Source organism: Macaca nemestrina, chromosome 5 (assembly GCF_043159975.1).
Source record: "Macaca nemestrina isolate mMacNem1 chromosome 5, mMacNem.hap1, whole genome shotgun sequence".
In the NCBI taxonomy this organism is placed as follows: Eukaryota; Metazoa; Chordata; class Mammalia; order Primates; family Cercopithecidae; genus Macaca; species Macaca nemestrina.
Genome location: NC_092129.1, coordinates 140,530,284 through 140,547,457, shown reverse-complemented (window position 1 = coordinate 140,547,457; position 17,174 = coordinate 140,530,284). Strand labels below are relative to the sequence as shown.

The following is a 17,174-nucleotide window of genomic DNA, read 5'->3' as shown; positions in this document are numbered from 1 at the left end:
ACAGATGAATGTTTTAGTATTTTACCGACTGGTAGAGGTATGTCAACTCTGGGCCCACACTGCTATGAATCTGGGTATGTGTGTTGAGGGTAAGTGACAGGAGAGAATCTAATTAACCTCCCAATATAGAATATTTCAGGCTGGGCACGGTGGTTCAGCCTGTAATCTCAGCACTTTGGAAACTGAAGTGGGTGGATCACCAGAGGTCAGAAGACCAGGTGAGTCCAGCCTGGCCAACATGATGAAACCCAGTCTCTACTAAAAATACAAAAACAAAATGCTGGGAGTGGTGGTGGGCGCCTGTAATCACAGCTACTTGGGAGGTTGAGGCAGGAGAATCGCTTAAACCTGGGAGGTGGAGGTTGCAGGGAGCCGAGATTGCACCATTGCACCACTCCAGCCTGGGTGACAAGAGCAAAACTCAGTCTGGAAAAAAAAAAAAGGAATATTTCAAACTGATTTTATCTGCATTTATGGGTGCAATCACTTCTGTCAGAGTTTTATGCATTCTCTGGAAACAAAGTTAGGGGCTGACTCATTTTTTTTTCTTTGTTTTTAAGACAGGGTCTCACTCTGTCACCCAGGCTGAAATGCAGTAGTGCAATCATAGCTCACTGCAGCCTCAACCTCCTGAGCTCAAGCCATCCTCCTGCCTCAGCCTCCCAAGTAGCTGGGAGTATAGGCACACACCACCACAACTGACTAATTTTTAAATTTTTTGTAGAGATAGGGTTGGGCTATATTGCCCAGGCTAGTCTTGAACTCCTGGCCTCAAGTGATCCTCCCACCTTGGCCTTCCAAAGTGCTAGGATTCCAAGCTGACTTATTTGATTTATACCTTGTTGTTGGTGGTGTTGCTCTTTCTATATTTATCTATATTGTCCACAAATTGCTTTTATAAGCAGAAAATAAATTATTTAAAGTTGTGTTCCCAGAGATCTGTGTGCTCAGCCCTCCACAGAGAGGCCTTAGAAATGCAGCAAGGAGAATGTAAGACTGCCTCTGTCCCATCTAGAATCTTAGGTCTGATTGTTGAGGTTGGACATAGCAGAAAAAATTGGTGATGGGGAGAGGAAGGTGGTTGTGCCAGGCAGTGCTAGGCAGGAGGTATGGGGACCCAGGATGAATGTGTGGGGTGCTAGCCGGGCGCGGTGGCTCACGCCTGTAATCCCAGCACTTTGGGAGGCCGAGGCGGGCGGATCACAAGGTCAGGAGATCGAGACCACGGTGAAACCCCGTCTCTACTAAAAATACAAAAAAAAATTAGCCGGGTGTGGTTGTGGGCGCCTGTAGTCCCAGCTACTCGGGAGGCTGAGGCAGGAGAATGGCGTGAACCCGGGAGGCGGAGCTTGCAGTGAGCCGAGATCGCGCCACTGCACTCCAGCCTGGGCGACAGAGCGAGACTCCGTCTCAAAAAAAAAAAAAGAATGTGTGGGGTGCCATGAAGTCTAACAGACTCCTGAGAGCTCAGACCAGGGCAAGGGGCCTTTCAGTCCAGGCAGTACTAAACCCTTATGGAGGCAAGAGGATGCCGTGACCCCGGTGGCAGCATTGTGCCAACCATGACCCAGGTCCGACAGACAGGAGTGAGCCTCAAATCTAGGAGCCTGGTGTTTAGACTGGCTCTGGCCTGGGCGGTCTAGTACAGCAGCCACTGGCCACAAGCAGCCATTGAGCACTTAACATGTCTCAGTCGGAAGCGGGATGTGCTATATAAGTAGTACACCAGATTTTTTTTTTTTTTTTTTGAGACAGAGTCTTGCTCTGTCTCCCAGGCTGGCGTGCAGTGGCCTGATCTCGGCTCACTACAACCTCTGCCTCCCGGGTTCAAGCGATTCTCGTGCCTTAGCCTCCTGAGTAGCTGGAACTACAGGCATCCATCACCACGCCTGGCTAATTTTTTTTTTTTTTTTTTTTGTATTTTTAGTAGAGATGGGGTTTCACCATATTGGCCAGGCTGGTCTCAAACTCCTGACCTTGTGATCCGCCCACCTCAGCCTCCCAAAGTGCTGAGATTACAGGCGTGAGCCACCGCACCCGGCCCAGATTTTTAAGACTTAGTATGAAAAAAGAATGTAAAATAGCCCATTAGTATTTTTTATATTGATTAAATGTTGTTATGACACTTTTTTTTTTCTTTTGAGATAGAGTCTTGCTCTGTCACCCAGGCTGGAGTGCAGTGGTGCGATCTCAGCTCACAAGCTCCGCCTTCCGGGTCCACACCATTCTTCTGCCTCAGCCTCCCGAATAGCTGGGACTACAGGTGCTTGCCACCACACCCAACTATTTTTTTTTTGTATATTTAGTAGAGACAGGGTTTCACCGTGTTAGCTAGGATGGTCTCAATCTCCTGACCTCGTGATCCACCATCTTGGCCTCCCAAAGTTCTGGGATTGTAGGTGTGAGCCAGCATGCCTGCCACAGTGACACTCTTTTGAATATACTGGGTTGAGCAAAATATATTTGTCTCCTGCAGTGGGCAGGGAGCTCCTTGAGAACAGCAACGCTGGCCCAGTCATCTCTGTATCCAGCACCTAATGCAGGGCCTGGCACAAAGCAGACAGTCATCAGTGACTGTGGAAAATGAACCCTGCTTGGCTGAGGGTACCCACTGCTGTATCACTCCTGCACACAAGTTCTCCATAACTTCTCCTTGGGCTTGGCCCTGAACGAGCTGGCATCCCTAATCCTAAACTTCCTGCTGTGAGCCTCGGCCATGCCTCCTTCCAGTAGCCCCCCTTCCCACCGGGTCAGCATCAGGAAGGAAGGGGTGGGTGGAGGGTGCAGCTGATGTCCACTCAGGCTGGGGCAGGCCTGGTGTCCCCACCCAGAGCAGACCCTCCAACCTCAGAGCAGAATCGTACTCACCAGCGGAAGGAAGGTCAGCAGGGGCCGGACTCTTGGCCGAGCTTTCAGCGTGGCTGTTCCTGACTCGCTCACTGTGTTAAACCGATTGTCTCCATAATAGATGCCATCTAGAGAACACAAGTGAGGGGACACTATAAGCTGGAGATCCAAGGCATCCGGTCACCCAAGTTTAATCTGCCCTTCAGCTCCCAGTGAGGAAAGCCAGGGCCTGCGTGTCCCCCAGTGTTGGACTCAGCTAAGCGCCTCTGACATAATCAGATCTTATGGATGAGATGTGCGCTAATGGGGCCAGCTGAGGTGGCGCTGGGTGAGGGACTCGATGTTCCTGGGGCTTTCAGCCCCCTGCAGCCATCTCTCTCCCAATCCACAACCACCACCCTGCATTGATCCTGAGCCTTCTCTCCCACAGCAATGGTCCCTTGTTTTCGGAGCCCAGGGAGCCCGGCTAAGGGCCCAGCCGAAGCTTATCTCTGAGAGAGGGGGGAAAACAAGCCGGCTTTTCCCTCGAGTGTTTAAATTTCTAATCTGAAACATGCAGAGCAGATGAAGCCACCTGCTGCCCCCAGGGGCCAATATTCCATCATCTGGACTCCTTAACTCAAGATTTCCCTGACTACCAAACCACAGATGCTTGTGTACATGGCTTTCTTTAACGAACCCTGGAGGGCAGAGCAGAAAAAACGGTACGGTAGGGTCAGTGTGACCTGGTTAAAACATCCCAGCTCTGCCGCTGACTGCTCACATGGCTTAACCTCTCTGGGTCTCAGTTTTCCCATCTGTACGGTGGGAGTGATGACAGTGCCGTAGAGCACTGTCGTGAGGAGTGAGTGTGGCCAGGGCAGAGTAAGTGCTCAGCAAACATGCTTGTTTCCCCTGTAGGAAGATGACATGAAGGACCTTCCTCTTCCTCCAGTTACTGAGCCTGTGCTCCGTGCTGCTCTATGGCAGTGGGAGGGTGTGAAGGGCCACTCACATCACATCACATCCCTTTCTCAACTCCCTCATGACTGTTGATACACACTGACAAGAAATTCACACTCCCTTGGCAGGGATCGCTGTGGCCCTCCTGCTATGTGGCTTGTGAGCAAAGAGGGCTTTCGTCCATTTAACGAGGTGTGGAGGACTTTCCCCGATAGCCAGAGAGGAGAGAAGAAAGGTCAGAATCCCAGTTAGCCAGAAGTCTAACTGGGACATTGAGTTAATCATGATTACTTTTCTCCTTGTACGTGACTTTAGGAGAAAATTGCAAGAAAGCCAAATGATTTATTCGAAAGAGACTGGGCTTGTTAGGAAGATCCTGGGATCAGACTACATCCATCCCAAATCCCAGCACCCCATGTGAGCATCTGGGCTTTGGATGTGACAGGGAGACTCCTGGGAGGGCTCCAGCAGCTGGAGGTGGTGTCCTCGGTGTGCAGCCCTCCCAAGGCAGGAAGCTGGCTGGGACACTCAAGCTTCTCCACCTCTCAAATGGAGCCCGAACGTTGGGTTCTCTGTGTGCTCTGCGCATCTCTGGAAATTCCAGTTCCCAGCACTGCCCTGCCCCGTGCACTCTGGGCAAATATGATTTTCCAGTCCCAGTTGCCAGGCTCCATGCCTGAGGCTGCAGACCAAGATCGGACGGGGCATGGGGGAGGGAGCTGTAAGATCTGACCCCATGGGAAACAAAAAAAGTAGCTCACACGCAATAGCTACCACGAGAGCCCCCGATTCCCTCACTTCCGAGAGTCTGCGTGTTGACACCGGGATCTCCTGGGGCATTCTCTAGAGAGTGCTGTGTGGATGCCAAGGCCCTAGACCTGACGTGATGTGGCTACCTGGACCCTTAACAGGACTGGGGGTGGGTGAGGATTGCCACAGGGACTGCATGAGAGCCACGCTCCTAGGCAGGGCTCTAATCATTTCATTTCATCTCTGCACCGATGTTGGGATCTAGGGAGCCTCCTTCCTACAGTTGAGTTATTGTCATATTAATGGCTACTCTTATTGGGTGCCTACGAGCTTTAGAAGTGTTATATCTGAGCAACTTGGCAAGGATGATAACTGTAATAGTAATAATAATGAAGGGTAAAAACTTACTGAGCACCTTTTTTTTTTAATCTTTATTTTTGAGATGGAGTCTTTTTTTTTTTTTTTTTTTGAGACGGAGTCTCACTCTGTCGCCCAGGCTGGAGTGCAGTGGCGCGATCTCAGCTCACTGCAAGCTCCGCCTCCCGGGTTCCCGCCATTCTCCTGCCTCAGCCTCCCAAGTAGCTGGGACTATAGGCGCCGCCACCACGCCCGGCTAGTTTTTTGTATTTTTTAGTAGAGACGGGGTTTCACCATGTTAGCCAGGATGGTCTCGATCTCCTGACCTCGTGATCCGCCCGTCTCGGCCTCCCAAAGTGCTAGGATTACATGCTTGAGCCACCGTGCCCGGCCAGAGTCTTTTTTTTTTTTTTTTTTTGTTATATAGATGAGAGGTTTCTTTTTTTTTTTTTTTTTTGAGACGGAGTCTCGCTCTGTCGCCCAGGCTGGAGTGCAGTGGCGCGATCTCGGCTCACTGCAAGCTCCGCCTCCTGGGTTTACGCCATTCTCCTGCCTCAGCCTCCTGAGTAGCTGGGACTACAGGCGCCCGCCACCGCGCCCGGCTAATTTTTTGTATTTTTAGTAGAGACGGGGTTTCACCGTGGTCTCGATCTCCTGACCTTGTGATCCGCCCGCCTCGGCCTCCCAAAGTGCTGGGATTACAGGCGTGAGCCACCGCGCCCGGCCTTTTGATGAGAGGTTTCTATGTTGCCCAGGCTGGCCTTGAAAGCCTAGTCTCACCTCCTTATGCACTGGGACAACAGGCCTGAGCCACCGCAGATCCCCTTGCTCTGTCACTCAGGCTGGAGTACAGTGGCATGATCTCGGCTCACTGCAACCTGTGCCTCCTGGGTTCAAGCAATTCTCCTGCCTCAGCCTCCCGAGTAGTTAGGATTACAGGTGTGCGCCAGTGCCACCATGCCCAGCTAATTTTTGTATTTTTAGTAGAGACAGGGTTTCACCATGTTGGCCAGGCTGGTCTCAAACTCCTGAATTCAGGTGATCCACCCACCTCGGCCTCCCAAAGTGCTGGGATTACCGGTGTGAGCCACATGCCCGGCCTACTGAGCACCTGTAATGATCCGGACACTGTTCCAAGCACCTTACACATTATTCATTCATTTAATTCTCAAAACGGCCCCATGCAAATTGGTATGGTCATTATCCCTGTTTTACAGATGAGGAAACCGAGGCACACGGGGGTCAAATAACTTGCCCAAAGCCTCAGAGTAAGTGTTGAAGCCAGGGTCTCCCTCAAGGGCCTGACTTCTAAACCACCATACACACACCCCCAAAGGGAAGAGTCATAACCCCACCGTGTACAGGGCTGAGGAAGGCTTGGCTTGGCTCTGGCCAGCGAGCAGCTCTGGGAAGCAGCGGGAGGTGACGCAGCTTGTTTGAAGCCTGCTGGTCAGGATGGAGTCGGATCTGAACTGTGGCTGTCTGACCCTCAAGCAGGCGCTCTAACCGCCTCACAGATCCCATGACTCAGCCCTGACTCTGAGCCACTGTTGTTTTGCTTCCTTTGTGGTTGTTTCAAGCAGTGAAATCCTTTCTAAGAATATAACTGTTCTCTGTAAAACATATAGAAGGGTAGTGGCTGTGGTTGAGGCCGGGCTGGAAGGCCCAGGTGGCTCCTCTCCCCACCAGGCACCTCTGGAAAATGAGATTTGATTTCCCAGTCTGAAGAGGAGTGGGTAGGAGTCAGAGAGGGAAACATGTTACGGAAGCAGAGGTGGGGTGATGCGCTGTGAGAGGGGCTCGGCCGCCACGGCTGGCTTTGAAGATGGAAGGCGGCTACTGGCCAAGGACTGTGGGCTGCCTCTAGCAGCCAGAACAGGCAAGGAAACAGACTCTCCTGGAGCCTCCAGAGAGGAACAAAGTCTTGCCAACACCTTAATTGAGCCCACTGAGACCTGTGTCAGAGTTATGACCTGCAGAATTGTAAAATAGTAAATTTGTTATCAAAATAAGAAAAGGGGCTGGGTGCGGTGGCTCACATCTGTAATCCCAGCACTTTGGGAGGCCGAGGTGGGTAGATCACGAGGTCGGGAGATCGAGACCATCGTGGCTAACACAGTGAAACCTCATCTCTACTAAAAATACAAAAAATTAGCCAGGTGTGGTGGCACGCACCGTAGTCCCAGCTACTCAGAAGGCTGAGGCTGGAGAATCACTTGAACCAGGGAGGCGGAGGTTGCAGTGAGCCGAGATCGCCACTGCACTCCAGTCTGAGCCACAGGGTGAGACTCTGTCTCAAAATAATAATAATAATAAAATAAGAAAAGGAGGTGTGGGGCTGGGCGTGGTGGCTCACGCCTATAATCCCAGCACTTTGGGAGGCCGAGGTGGGTGGATCATGAGGTTAGGAGTTCAAGACCAGCCTGGCCACTATGGTGAAACTCTGTCTCTACTAAAAATACAAAAATTAGCTGGGTGTGGTGGTGGGCGCCTGTAATCCCAGCTACTCAGGAGGCTGAGGCAGGAGAATCGCTTGAACTGGGAAGCAGAGGTTGTAGTGAGCTGAGATTGTGCCAGTGTACTCCAGCCTGGGTGACAGAGCGAGACTGTGTCTCAAAAATAAAATCAAAAAAAGAAAAGCAGATGTGGCTGGAATCAGGCCAATTCTCGGAGCCCTCAGTCCTGGCCCAGCTCCTGCTGGGTGGGGGCACAGTATGAGGTGAGGTGCGTGGGTCCATCTCCATCAGCTAGATCCTCAAAGCATTCAAGGTCAGGACTGGGGTCTTCCCAGCCTTAAGGTCAAGGCTCAAAACTTGACAGACAACAGAGCTCAACCTTGGGAATTTCTTATTGGAAGTGACGAACATTGCTCAGATCACAGGTCAGGGATGCTGAGGCCTTCCTGAGAAGCAGCTCCCTCCTCAGTCGAGGAGCCAAAGGAGGGCTAGGAACATCCTGGCGTCCCTTGAGGAAGGAGGGATGAGGAAGAGGTGAAGTGGGTGCCTGGAGAGGAAGCTGGATGATTTGCTCTCAGAACAAGCTGCAATGAGAAAGAGGGGCACAGCCCCGTGTCTCATCCACTCTGAAACTTGCAAACTCCCTAGATGTCTGGCTTTTTCTGGAAAGGTCTTTAGGGATCTCAGAGGTTTTATGCTTGCCACATGCACGGACCAGAGAGGTAGCACTGGAACATCCAGGTGAGATTCAGAAAGCTGGAAAAGGAAGGCAGATGCCCCTGGACCCAGGAGCTTCCAGAGAAAGAGAGCCCCAGGGCAATTCCAGCAGCCGGGAAGCCTTGTGAGACCCCAGCAGCAGGTTCTGAGCAAGGCCTGAGCCCCAGATGGACCACAGTCCTGTCAAGATACAAACTGAAGCTTCTGACAAACTCACATGCAAATAATGCGTGATAAAATAGGGGTAAATCCAGGTCTGCCTCAATTGACCCAAACCTGATCTTTAAATGAACCCAATTTCCCCCCAAATGGAATCCTATTTATGACAAGATTATGCATAGGATTACTTTAGATTTTCTCCCTAACAATTTCTCCCTCATAGAAGGATGGGAAATGAAGGTAGGGCTTTGCTTCCATTTACACCCCCTCAAGGATTTGAGTTGACATAAATATTAATACCATCTAACATCCAAAAACCTGTTCCAAAAACAATTCCTGGTGCCAAGCAGGAGACTTCACCCCAGATTTCAACCTGGGTACAGGCAGCTCCCCTCCTGCCCCTTCTCCCTCAGGAGAACCTGGCTCTGCCATGGGCCTGAGGGCAGCAGAGTTGTGGCTGAGGCTGCCTGGGTGTGAGGAGACCATGGCTGAGGTTCTGTCCTGGCCGGAAACACCCAGCAGTAGGACAGCTCCTGGCTGGGACGGGAGGCAGGACCTTGTGGGGTCAAGGCTACGGGTTTAGAGCCCAGCTGAACGTGGGTTCCGGTTCCGGCTCCATCACTTAACTGTGGGATCCTGGCAGTCTCACTAGGTCTCTCTGAGGCTGTCTCTTTATCTTTGTACATGTGAACAGTGGTCTCTGCTGGGCAGGCTGATGTGAGGCTGAGTGAGAGAAAGCATGCAAAAGTCATCAGCACAGTGCCTAGCAGATATTTGTGCTTGATAATTGGGAGGGTTGACTGGGTGTAGTGGTTCACACCTGTAATCTCAGCACTTTGGGAGGCCAAGGCAGGTGGATTACTTGAGGTCAGGAGTTCAAGATCAGCCTGGTGGCCAGACACAGTAGCTCATGCCTGTAATCCCAGCACTTTGGGAGGCCAAGGTGGGTGGATCACCTGAGGTCAGGAGTTGGAGACCAGCCTGGCCAACATGGTGAAACCCCGTCTCCACTAAAAATACAAAAATTAGCTGGGTGTGGTGGTGGGCACTGTAACCCCAGCTACTTAGGAGTCTGAGGCAGGAGAAATTGCTTGAACTGGGGAGGCGGAGGTTGCAGGGAGCCGAGATTGCGCCATTGCACTCCAGCCCGGGTGACAAGAGCGAAAGTCCACCTCAAAAAAAAAAAAAAAAAAGACCAGCCTGGCTAATGTGGTGAAACCCCATCTTCTCTACTAAAAATACAAAAATTAGCTGGGCGTGGTGGCAGGCGCCTGTAATCCCAGCTACTCAGGATAGGCTGAGGCAGGAGAATCACTTGAACTGGGGAGGCAGAGGTTGTAGTGAGCTGAGATTGTGCCACTGCACTCCAGCCTGGGCAACAGAGTGCGACTCCGTCTCAAAAAAAATAATAATAATAATTGGGAGGGCTAGTTATTGTTATCGTCATCATCATCATTCTCTCTCTGCTCCACCTTACTTCCCTCCACCAAGAGTTTGGGCTGCGAGCTTGAGCTGGGCTGTGTCACTTGCAAATCTTGGTGACACCTGTCCCCATGGGGAACAGCCACCGGCAAGCAGGCGGCCCTTTGCTTTCTTGTTAGGGTCCACCCTGAGTCCTGATGCCTGGGACTGTTCTCAATAACCCTCTTTGCAGCAGCCCAGAGTGGGAGGGGCCGGACCAAGGTCACCAAGCAGGGGTTAAACAGGGCCCCTGACTTGCAGTGCCTTACATATGGCACGTGGCTCCCTGCCTCTCCCCAACAGGCAGACCTGGCTCTCTCAGCCTGGGCTGGGGTCTGTGTTAAATGTGGCAGGTGGGCCAGCTCCAGGCGAGCTGAGAGCTAGGTACACGCTGCTGCGGGAGGCCCAGCCCTTCTTTTCTCCCTTGCTCCCCGAGGAGGGGAGCCTCACTGAGTCTTCTGCATTTCTTTGCTCACAGAGTTCAGGGTTGGAAGAAATGTTCTACCTCCTCCAGCCCCGAAGCTGCTCATGGATCTCCATGGAGGCTGAGGTCAGAAAGATTCTGGGACAGTTATTTAGCTCTTTCCCAAAATTCTAGCTAGGTCCAAACTAGCGAGAAAATTAATTTGATTAATTAAATATTTAAATGTCTTAACATCTATTAAGCCCTCACCACCCCATGGGGGTAGTACCCTTATTATTCCCAATTTGCAGGTGAGGAAACTGAGGCTCAGAGAGGTTAAGTCCCTTGCCTAAGGTCCCACAGCTGGTGAGTCAAAGGGGCCGGGATTCCAGCCCAGGCAACCTGACTCCAGACTCTGATTCCCTCGGGTCATAGCCAGCATGGCAGGGAGGGAATGCAGGGATTCAGCGTCTCTCCCCTCCATCTCTTGTTTTTCCTGAATGAGACTTGAAAGTTGGTAAGGCCTGGAGGGGAGGAAATGGGCCTAGGAATCATATCTGGATTCACATCCATATAACACCTGAGGACATTGAGCACTTTGTCAGGCTTAGTTTCCCCACCTGTAAAATGAGGATGATACTTTTCCAGAAGCCTCCCAAAATCAGGAGAGGGAAGGAAGCTAGCTGGAGTGGGAGGAGGGCTGGGGCCCCAAATTGCCAGGAGCCCCTAAATGACCTCAGGAGCACTGGCTACAGGTCTGATTGGATTCCTGGGGCTTAGGAGGATTCCGGCCTTAGCTTGGGGAGTTTTTGCCTTGACTAAGAGTAACCCAGAATCCCAAAACAGACCTCTTTCCACTTCTACCTCACTGTAGATATAGAATGGGGGTGCTGGACAGTGAAGTATGAAGTGTGGCATCCAATTATCGGCCACTAGGGGAGCCCCTGCCTTTCAGGGAAGCAGCGGGGGCGGCCCTATGTGAATGTAACTCACAAATGGCGTTAATGAGGCCTTTTCTTGCTAATTAGCAAGTCCACATGACAGGAGCCTAAAAAGGCCAGTCTTTCCCAGCAAGTCCCAGCAGGCCTGACCTGAGGACCAGAGAGAGGCCTTTGTCCAAGGCAGAGCGGACGCTGAAGGTTGGGCTGGGGTGGAGGGGAGGAGGGGCAGGGAGCCACAGAGTAGAGGAGGAGGGAAAAGAAAAGGAGTCTTGGGCACCGCCCCCCACAACCCTGCATGTGGGGACTAAGAGGGAGGAGCAGAGTGAACAGGGCCCTCTTCTTCCAAGCTAGGACTTGCCACTCAGTGTGCAGACCCCAGAACTTGTGAGAAATACTGACTCTCCCTTCATCCCGAAACTACCGAAACAAATCTAATCTTAACAAGATTCCAGATGACTGGATGCACTTTGATGTTTGAGCTACACCAGACTGGAATGACTGAGTCATTTCACCTATCTAAGCCTTCCTTCTGAGTCTGTTTCCTCAACTGAGAAGACATACAAAGCTTTTACTCCAGAGTCTGGTGATAATAATTGCATTACTGTCATTACTCTATTGGCTAGGAGAGAAGGGGCACCTTGTAGCTGGTCTGTAGGGGTCAAAGGCAGGCCTGGCTTTCTGAAGTTGAACTAGAGTGACAAGAGAAGCTTATATAATGGGGCAGCCGAGGGTGTATATGTGTGCACTGGACTGCTGGCAAACCACAGCACACCTCCAGGGGACAGGAGTAAACAAAAGTTGGTAGGCTGGTGCCAGCCTGGCCCTGGGGGGAAATAAGTGCTCAGCGCCTGGCTCCAGGGGTAAGAGGTGGGAGTTTCCCACCCTTTAGCAGGACCTGAAGCACAGGGCCAGGAGACCCAGGGAACAGGAACACCAGAAACTGCAGCCACACCAGAGGGCACTAGGGTCCTCCTGATAAGGAGCTGGCCACATTCTTTCTGTATTTATGTAGAACCTACCATATGGCCTGCAGGGAGTCCTAAAGGGAAAGAGAATAGCCTTGCTTCATGTGGGGAAGGAAATACCAGGATTCTCATATCTTCCTGCACAAAACAATTCCCCTGAAGCTGGCTAAAAACCCAGAGCCTAAAGGCTGGGCGCGGTGGCTCACGCCTGTAAATCCTAGCACTTTGGGGGGCCCAGGTGGGCGGATCAAGAGGTCAAGGACCATCCTGGCCAACATGGTGAAACCTCGTCTCTACTAAAAATACAAAAATAGCCATGTGTGGTGGCATGGGCGGGGGAGGCTGAGGCAGGAGAATCGCTTGAACCCGGGAGGCAGAAGGTTGCAGTGAGCCGAAATTGTGCCACTGCGCTCCAGCCTGGCAACAGAGTGAGACTCCGTCTCAAAAAACCCCCAGAGCCCAGACGCTAGCCCAGAGATTCTGACTTCCTGTGCCTGAGGTGGGACCCTAGGAATCTGAAATTAATTAATTATTTTTGAAGTGGGGAGGACAGGATCTCGCTCTGTCACCCAGGCTGTAGTGCAATGACGCCATCATAGCTCACTGCAGCCTCTATCTTCCAGGTTCAAGCAATCCTCCTGCCTTGGCCTCCCAAAGTGCTGGGGTTGTTTTGGTTTTGGTTTTTTGTTTTGAAACAGGGTCTCGCTCTGCCACCAAGGCTGGAGCGCAGTGGCGCGATCTTGGCTTACTGCAACCTCTGCCTCCTGAACTCGAGCAGTCCTCCCGCCTCAGCCTCCTGAGTAGCTACAGCTACAGGCACATGCCACCAAGCCTGGCTAATTTGTGTATTTTTAATAGAGATGAAAGGGTCTTGCCATGTTGCCCAGGCTGGTCTCAAACTCCTGAGCTCACGTGATCCACCTGCCTCAGCCTCCCAAAGTGCTGGGATTACAGGCGTGAGACGCTGCGCCAGGCCCAGAATCTGCATTTCAAATAAATGTCTGAGGTAGCTGTGAGCCATCCCATTTAGAGGAACAGGGCAGGAAAGAGAGTCCTCTAGCAAACAAGGGTGTCCCATTGCTGGTGGCGGGTGCAGTGGTAGTAGATAAAGAATCTTGGCTCAGTTAATCCAAGACGCAAGGGAGGAGTCCTGAGTGACTGGCAGCTTTGTCTCCAGTAGCAGCCCAGTCCCTTATCTTGGGATTTGCAAAGATCCACATCTCTGCTTTCTCATGCATTTAAAAAAAACACACACACAATCGTGTGGCCTTGCTTGGGCTGGGAGAGGGCAGAAGACTTCGTTAGGATTGCAAATGTATTCAGTGAAGGCCTCCTAATTGCTGGAATACATATTAGAGAAATTCTGTAAAGAAAAATTTGCTCGTCACCACCCTCACATGACTGTTTGCATTTACCCTCTGTACCCAGCCTACCCTTGTGCAAACAGATTTTTACATGGCTGCAACCACAGAGCAAACGGTTGATTACTGCTTCATTCCCTTACACATCCCTACATTGATTTTTCTCCCTTCCATTCCACCACCTGTTCTCCAAGGGCTGGATATCGCCAGCATCTCACCCCAGGCTCAAGGGGAATGTCACAGACTCAGGGGCCCTATGGAACTCTAATCCCACTCTCTGTGAGACATTTGAAATAGCCTTGTCATGGCTCAGTTTCCTCTAGTCTACAGTGTTAGGAAGAGGAGCTGAAGCAGGCAGGGGCAGGAAGTGCTCCATGCTGGGAATGATCTCACAGTAATAAATCACGCCTTGGAGCAGGGGCCAGTAAACTTTTTCTGTGCAGGGCCAAATAGTAAATATTTTAGCCTTTGCAGGCCATAAGGTCTCTTTTGTAGCTACTCAACTCTAGCCATAGACCATATGTAAATGAGGGGCATAGTTGGCTATGTTCTAACAAAACTTTATTCCCCAAAGCAGGCCATGGGCCAGAATGGAGCCAGGACTGTAGTGTGCCAATCCTTGCTTTAGAGCAAGCTTGTCCAACTGGTGGCCCAACACAAATTTGTGAACTTTCTTAAAATATTATGAGGCGTTTTTTTTTTTTGCATTTTTTTGTTTTGTTTTTTAGCTCATCAGCTATCATTAGTGTCAGTGTATTTTGTGTGGCCCAAGACAATTCTTCTTCCAATGTGACCCAGGAAAGCCAAAAGATTGGACACTCTGCTTTAGAGTTTTTCGTTTTAATGCTTTTCAAAGCACTGCCATAAATACCCCTTCAGGCAGTTACCCTGCAGGCAGCCTGGACACTATCCCCTTTAACAGAAGAAAAAACTGAGGCCCAGAGAGTGCTCAGCCCCACGTACTGACAGAGACAGGATGCCAAGTCAGGGCCGCACCTGCATCCCATCACAGAATCCCCAACACTGGTCCCTCCCCTCCCTAACTCCAAGCAGAGCAGGGAGGAGGACTTCTGCCACGCCCAGTGGCACCCCAGGGAACACCCCGGAAACACTGGGGCGCTGTTCTGCTGGACGCATGATGTTTTCCACCACTCCCTGTGCAGGCAAGACCAAGCTGAGTCAGCTGGAGGCCCAGCCCTGCCTTGAGGAACGGGAGGAGCTGTCCTTTGGGCTCCAGCTCTGTCCAGGCTGATGAGGGCAGCAGCTGGCTGGAGGTGACAGGGGACCAGGCCCTCTTCCCTCACCAGAGGTGCTGATGCCCACTAGCAGCCTGCACAGCCTAGGCAAAATGCAGAAGGGGCTGAGAGGCATGGCTGAGGTCTCCCCTTGAGGGAGGAAGGGTGTGTGTGTGTGGTATTTTCCACATAGATGCCCCTCAAGTAAAATTCACCATTGGATCGCCTTCCTCTGCAGAGTTAATTCAGCAAACCCGCTAAGAGTGTGATCTCTGGAGCCTGACTGCCTGGGTTCAAATATTGGTTCTGCCTCATAAGGGAGATTTTGGAGGTCATGGAAATGTTCTAAAACCAGATGGTGGTGATAGTTGCACAACTCTGTGTAAACAGTCTACTAAAAATCATTAAATTGTGGGCTTAGAAAAATGCTGCCTCCAGCATTGAAAGCTGTGTGATCTTGGGCATATTATTTAATCTCCCCGTGCCTCAGTCTCCTCATCTGTCAAACAGGAATGATAATAATAGTGCCAGACTCCAGATGAGATTTCAATGAATCTGTAACACAAAGATTTTAGAATGGCATCTTGCACCTAAGAAGGGAATGATAAATGCTCTTTCCATGGTGCCTCCGTTGAGAGGGAAAGAAGTGTCCTGGCTCACAGGCACTTCCCTGCACACCTGTGTCTGGGAGTGCCTACACCATGCCTCCACTTGCCCTGCTCCTCCTGGTCTTTGCTTCTACTATTTGTTTTGCCAGGAATGCCCTTTCCTCTCAGCTCGAATGCTAGTTTCACTCAGAGGTCATCTCTCTTCTCTGCTTTTATGCTTAATAATCGTTTATAGCAAAGGCTCAGAAAGGACTAAATGGCATATGGTTAGTTCTGTTCACCCCGGATCTGAGATCCCTGTGCCAGGAAGAGGCGACACTTTGCCCTTCCTGCTCCTATCCACGGTGCCTTGTGTCCTGGCTGTATCCACGGTGCCTTGTGTCCTGGCTGTGGCAACCTGGGTGCTGAACTGAGTCCAACAGCAGGCACCAAGGCTATGACATCCACTGTGGGTCCCAGCACAGTGGCTATAAAGATCAGTGAAGATAATATGGTGAGAATGAAGGCAGGCAAGCTTAAGCAGTGATGGTGTCCTTCTTTGGGCCTAGAAGCCACCCACCCCCAACCTGGGGGTTCCAGAGTCACATGTCATACACAAGAAATGGATTTCTGTCTCTAGCCGCTGGTTTCCCCTAGTTATAGAGCATACAAATTGCAAAATGAGGCAATGATAAGATGACCCACAGCCAGAGCCTGGGGATAAGCCAAGGCCGTGTTTTTAGAGGCCTGCAGAGACACACCAGTCTGATTCCGGGGTCAGCGGCAGCTGGCAGTCAGGGAGAGGGTTCCTTGGCCTCCACTGTCCCATTTCTGGCTCCTGGGTGTTAGCCCAGAGACAGCCCAGGTCCCAGGTTGACCTGGCAGGAGCCTGTGGCCCCAATAAGTGACTTGGTGTCACAAACAGGCTGGTAACCTGGTAGCAGCTGCGCCTGTTGTTTTTTCCTGGGCCTCACCTAGCCAGAGCCAAGTTTGTGAGCACCCAGAGAGCAGCCCCCTCTCTGCCACGTGGGCTGGGGAAACAGGGAGTGCAAAGGGTGAGGGAGGAGAACGCTCCTTAGCCCCCATTCTCCAGGAAAACTTTTGCTTCAGCCAGAATGGGGGTGTTGTAGCGGTGGGGGTCGGCGGAGATACCGCAAACCTCCGGAAGCCGTCCCGCTAACAGTAACACAAGCATCGGATTCGCCAAGTGGGGAATTAAACACCTCCAAGGAGGGCCTGGGGTCAGAGGTAGGGGCGGCAAAGTTCTCCCACCTACCCGTGGTAGCGGGGTCCCCTCTTTTCCCGCACCTCTCTCACCGCACGTCCCTTCCCAGACACCCCGGTGCGACGCCTCCTCCCCTGCCCGGCGGCTGCTCTTGGCCAGTCCGCAGGTTCCAACGTGTCCCTCCCCTCCGCGCCTCCAGGAGACAGCGCCGCCGGCCCTGCCCTAGCGCCCTTCGTCCCCGGAGCACTCACCGAAGCCCCTGGTCCCCTCCTCCGGGGCCTCCTGGGTGAAGATCCAGGGCGGGTTGGTGGCGTAAAGGGAGGTGCTGGGGCTGGTGGTGTGCTTCTTCCCGAAGAGTTTGCTGAAGGTGCCCTGCACGGTCTGGTTCTTTTTCATGCTGCCGCAGCCCGCGCGGGCGCCAGGGAAGGACCTTCCCTCCCTTGCCCTGCCCTGCCCCGGACTGAACTCCGCACGGTCTCCCCAGGGGACTCTACCAGGCCATGTCCCCCGCCGTCCTCCCCGCCCGCGCACCGGGCGACAGGTGCTGCGGGCGCCGCCGCTTGCCGGGAACTGCGAGCTACCTGGCCAGGTAAGGGGCAGCCGCTCAACCGGGCCCCGCCCCGCCGCCGCCCAACTCCCCAGGCCGCATTCCTTCCCGCCTCCTTCTACAACAGGCCATTGTTGGCCCGGCCCGGTGGGCTGGGGACCTCGCCCGGCCCACGCCCAGCCTGGGAGACGGGCCACCCCTCCCCCAGGTTCCCTCCCGGC

At 52.3% G+C, this 17,174-nt stretch overlaps 1 protein-coding gene across 1 annotated transcript in view; it reads right to left on the bottom strand.

Moving 5' to 3' along the window:
* The window catches only part of C5H6orf132 (chromosome 5 C6orf132 homolog), a 42,634-nt gene extending 25,832 nt beyond the window's left edge, over positions 1 to 16,802 (bottom strand). The window contains exons 1-2 of the mRNA XM_071097046.1: positions 16,658 to 16,802; positions 2,869 to 2,975 (exon numbers count right to left, since the gene is read on the bottom strand). Of these exons, the coding sequence (XP_070953147.1) occupies positions 2,869 to 2,975; positions 16,658 to 16,802 (252 nt within the window). The remainder of the gene's footprint in view (positions 1 to 2,868; positions 2,976 to 16,657) is intronic.
* Positions 16,803 to 17,174: the final 372 nt, after the last annotated feature.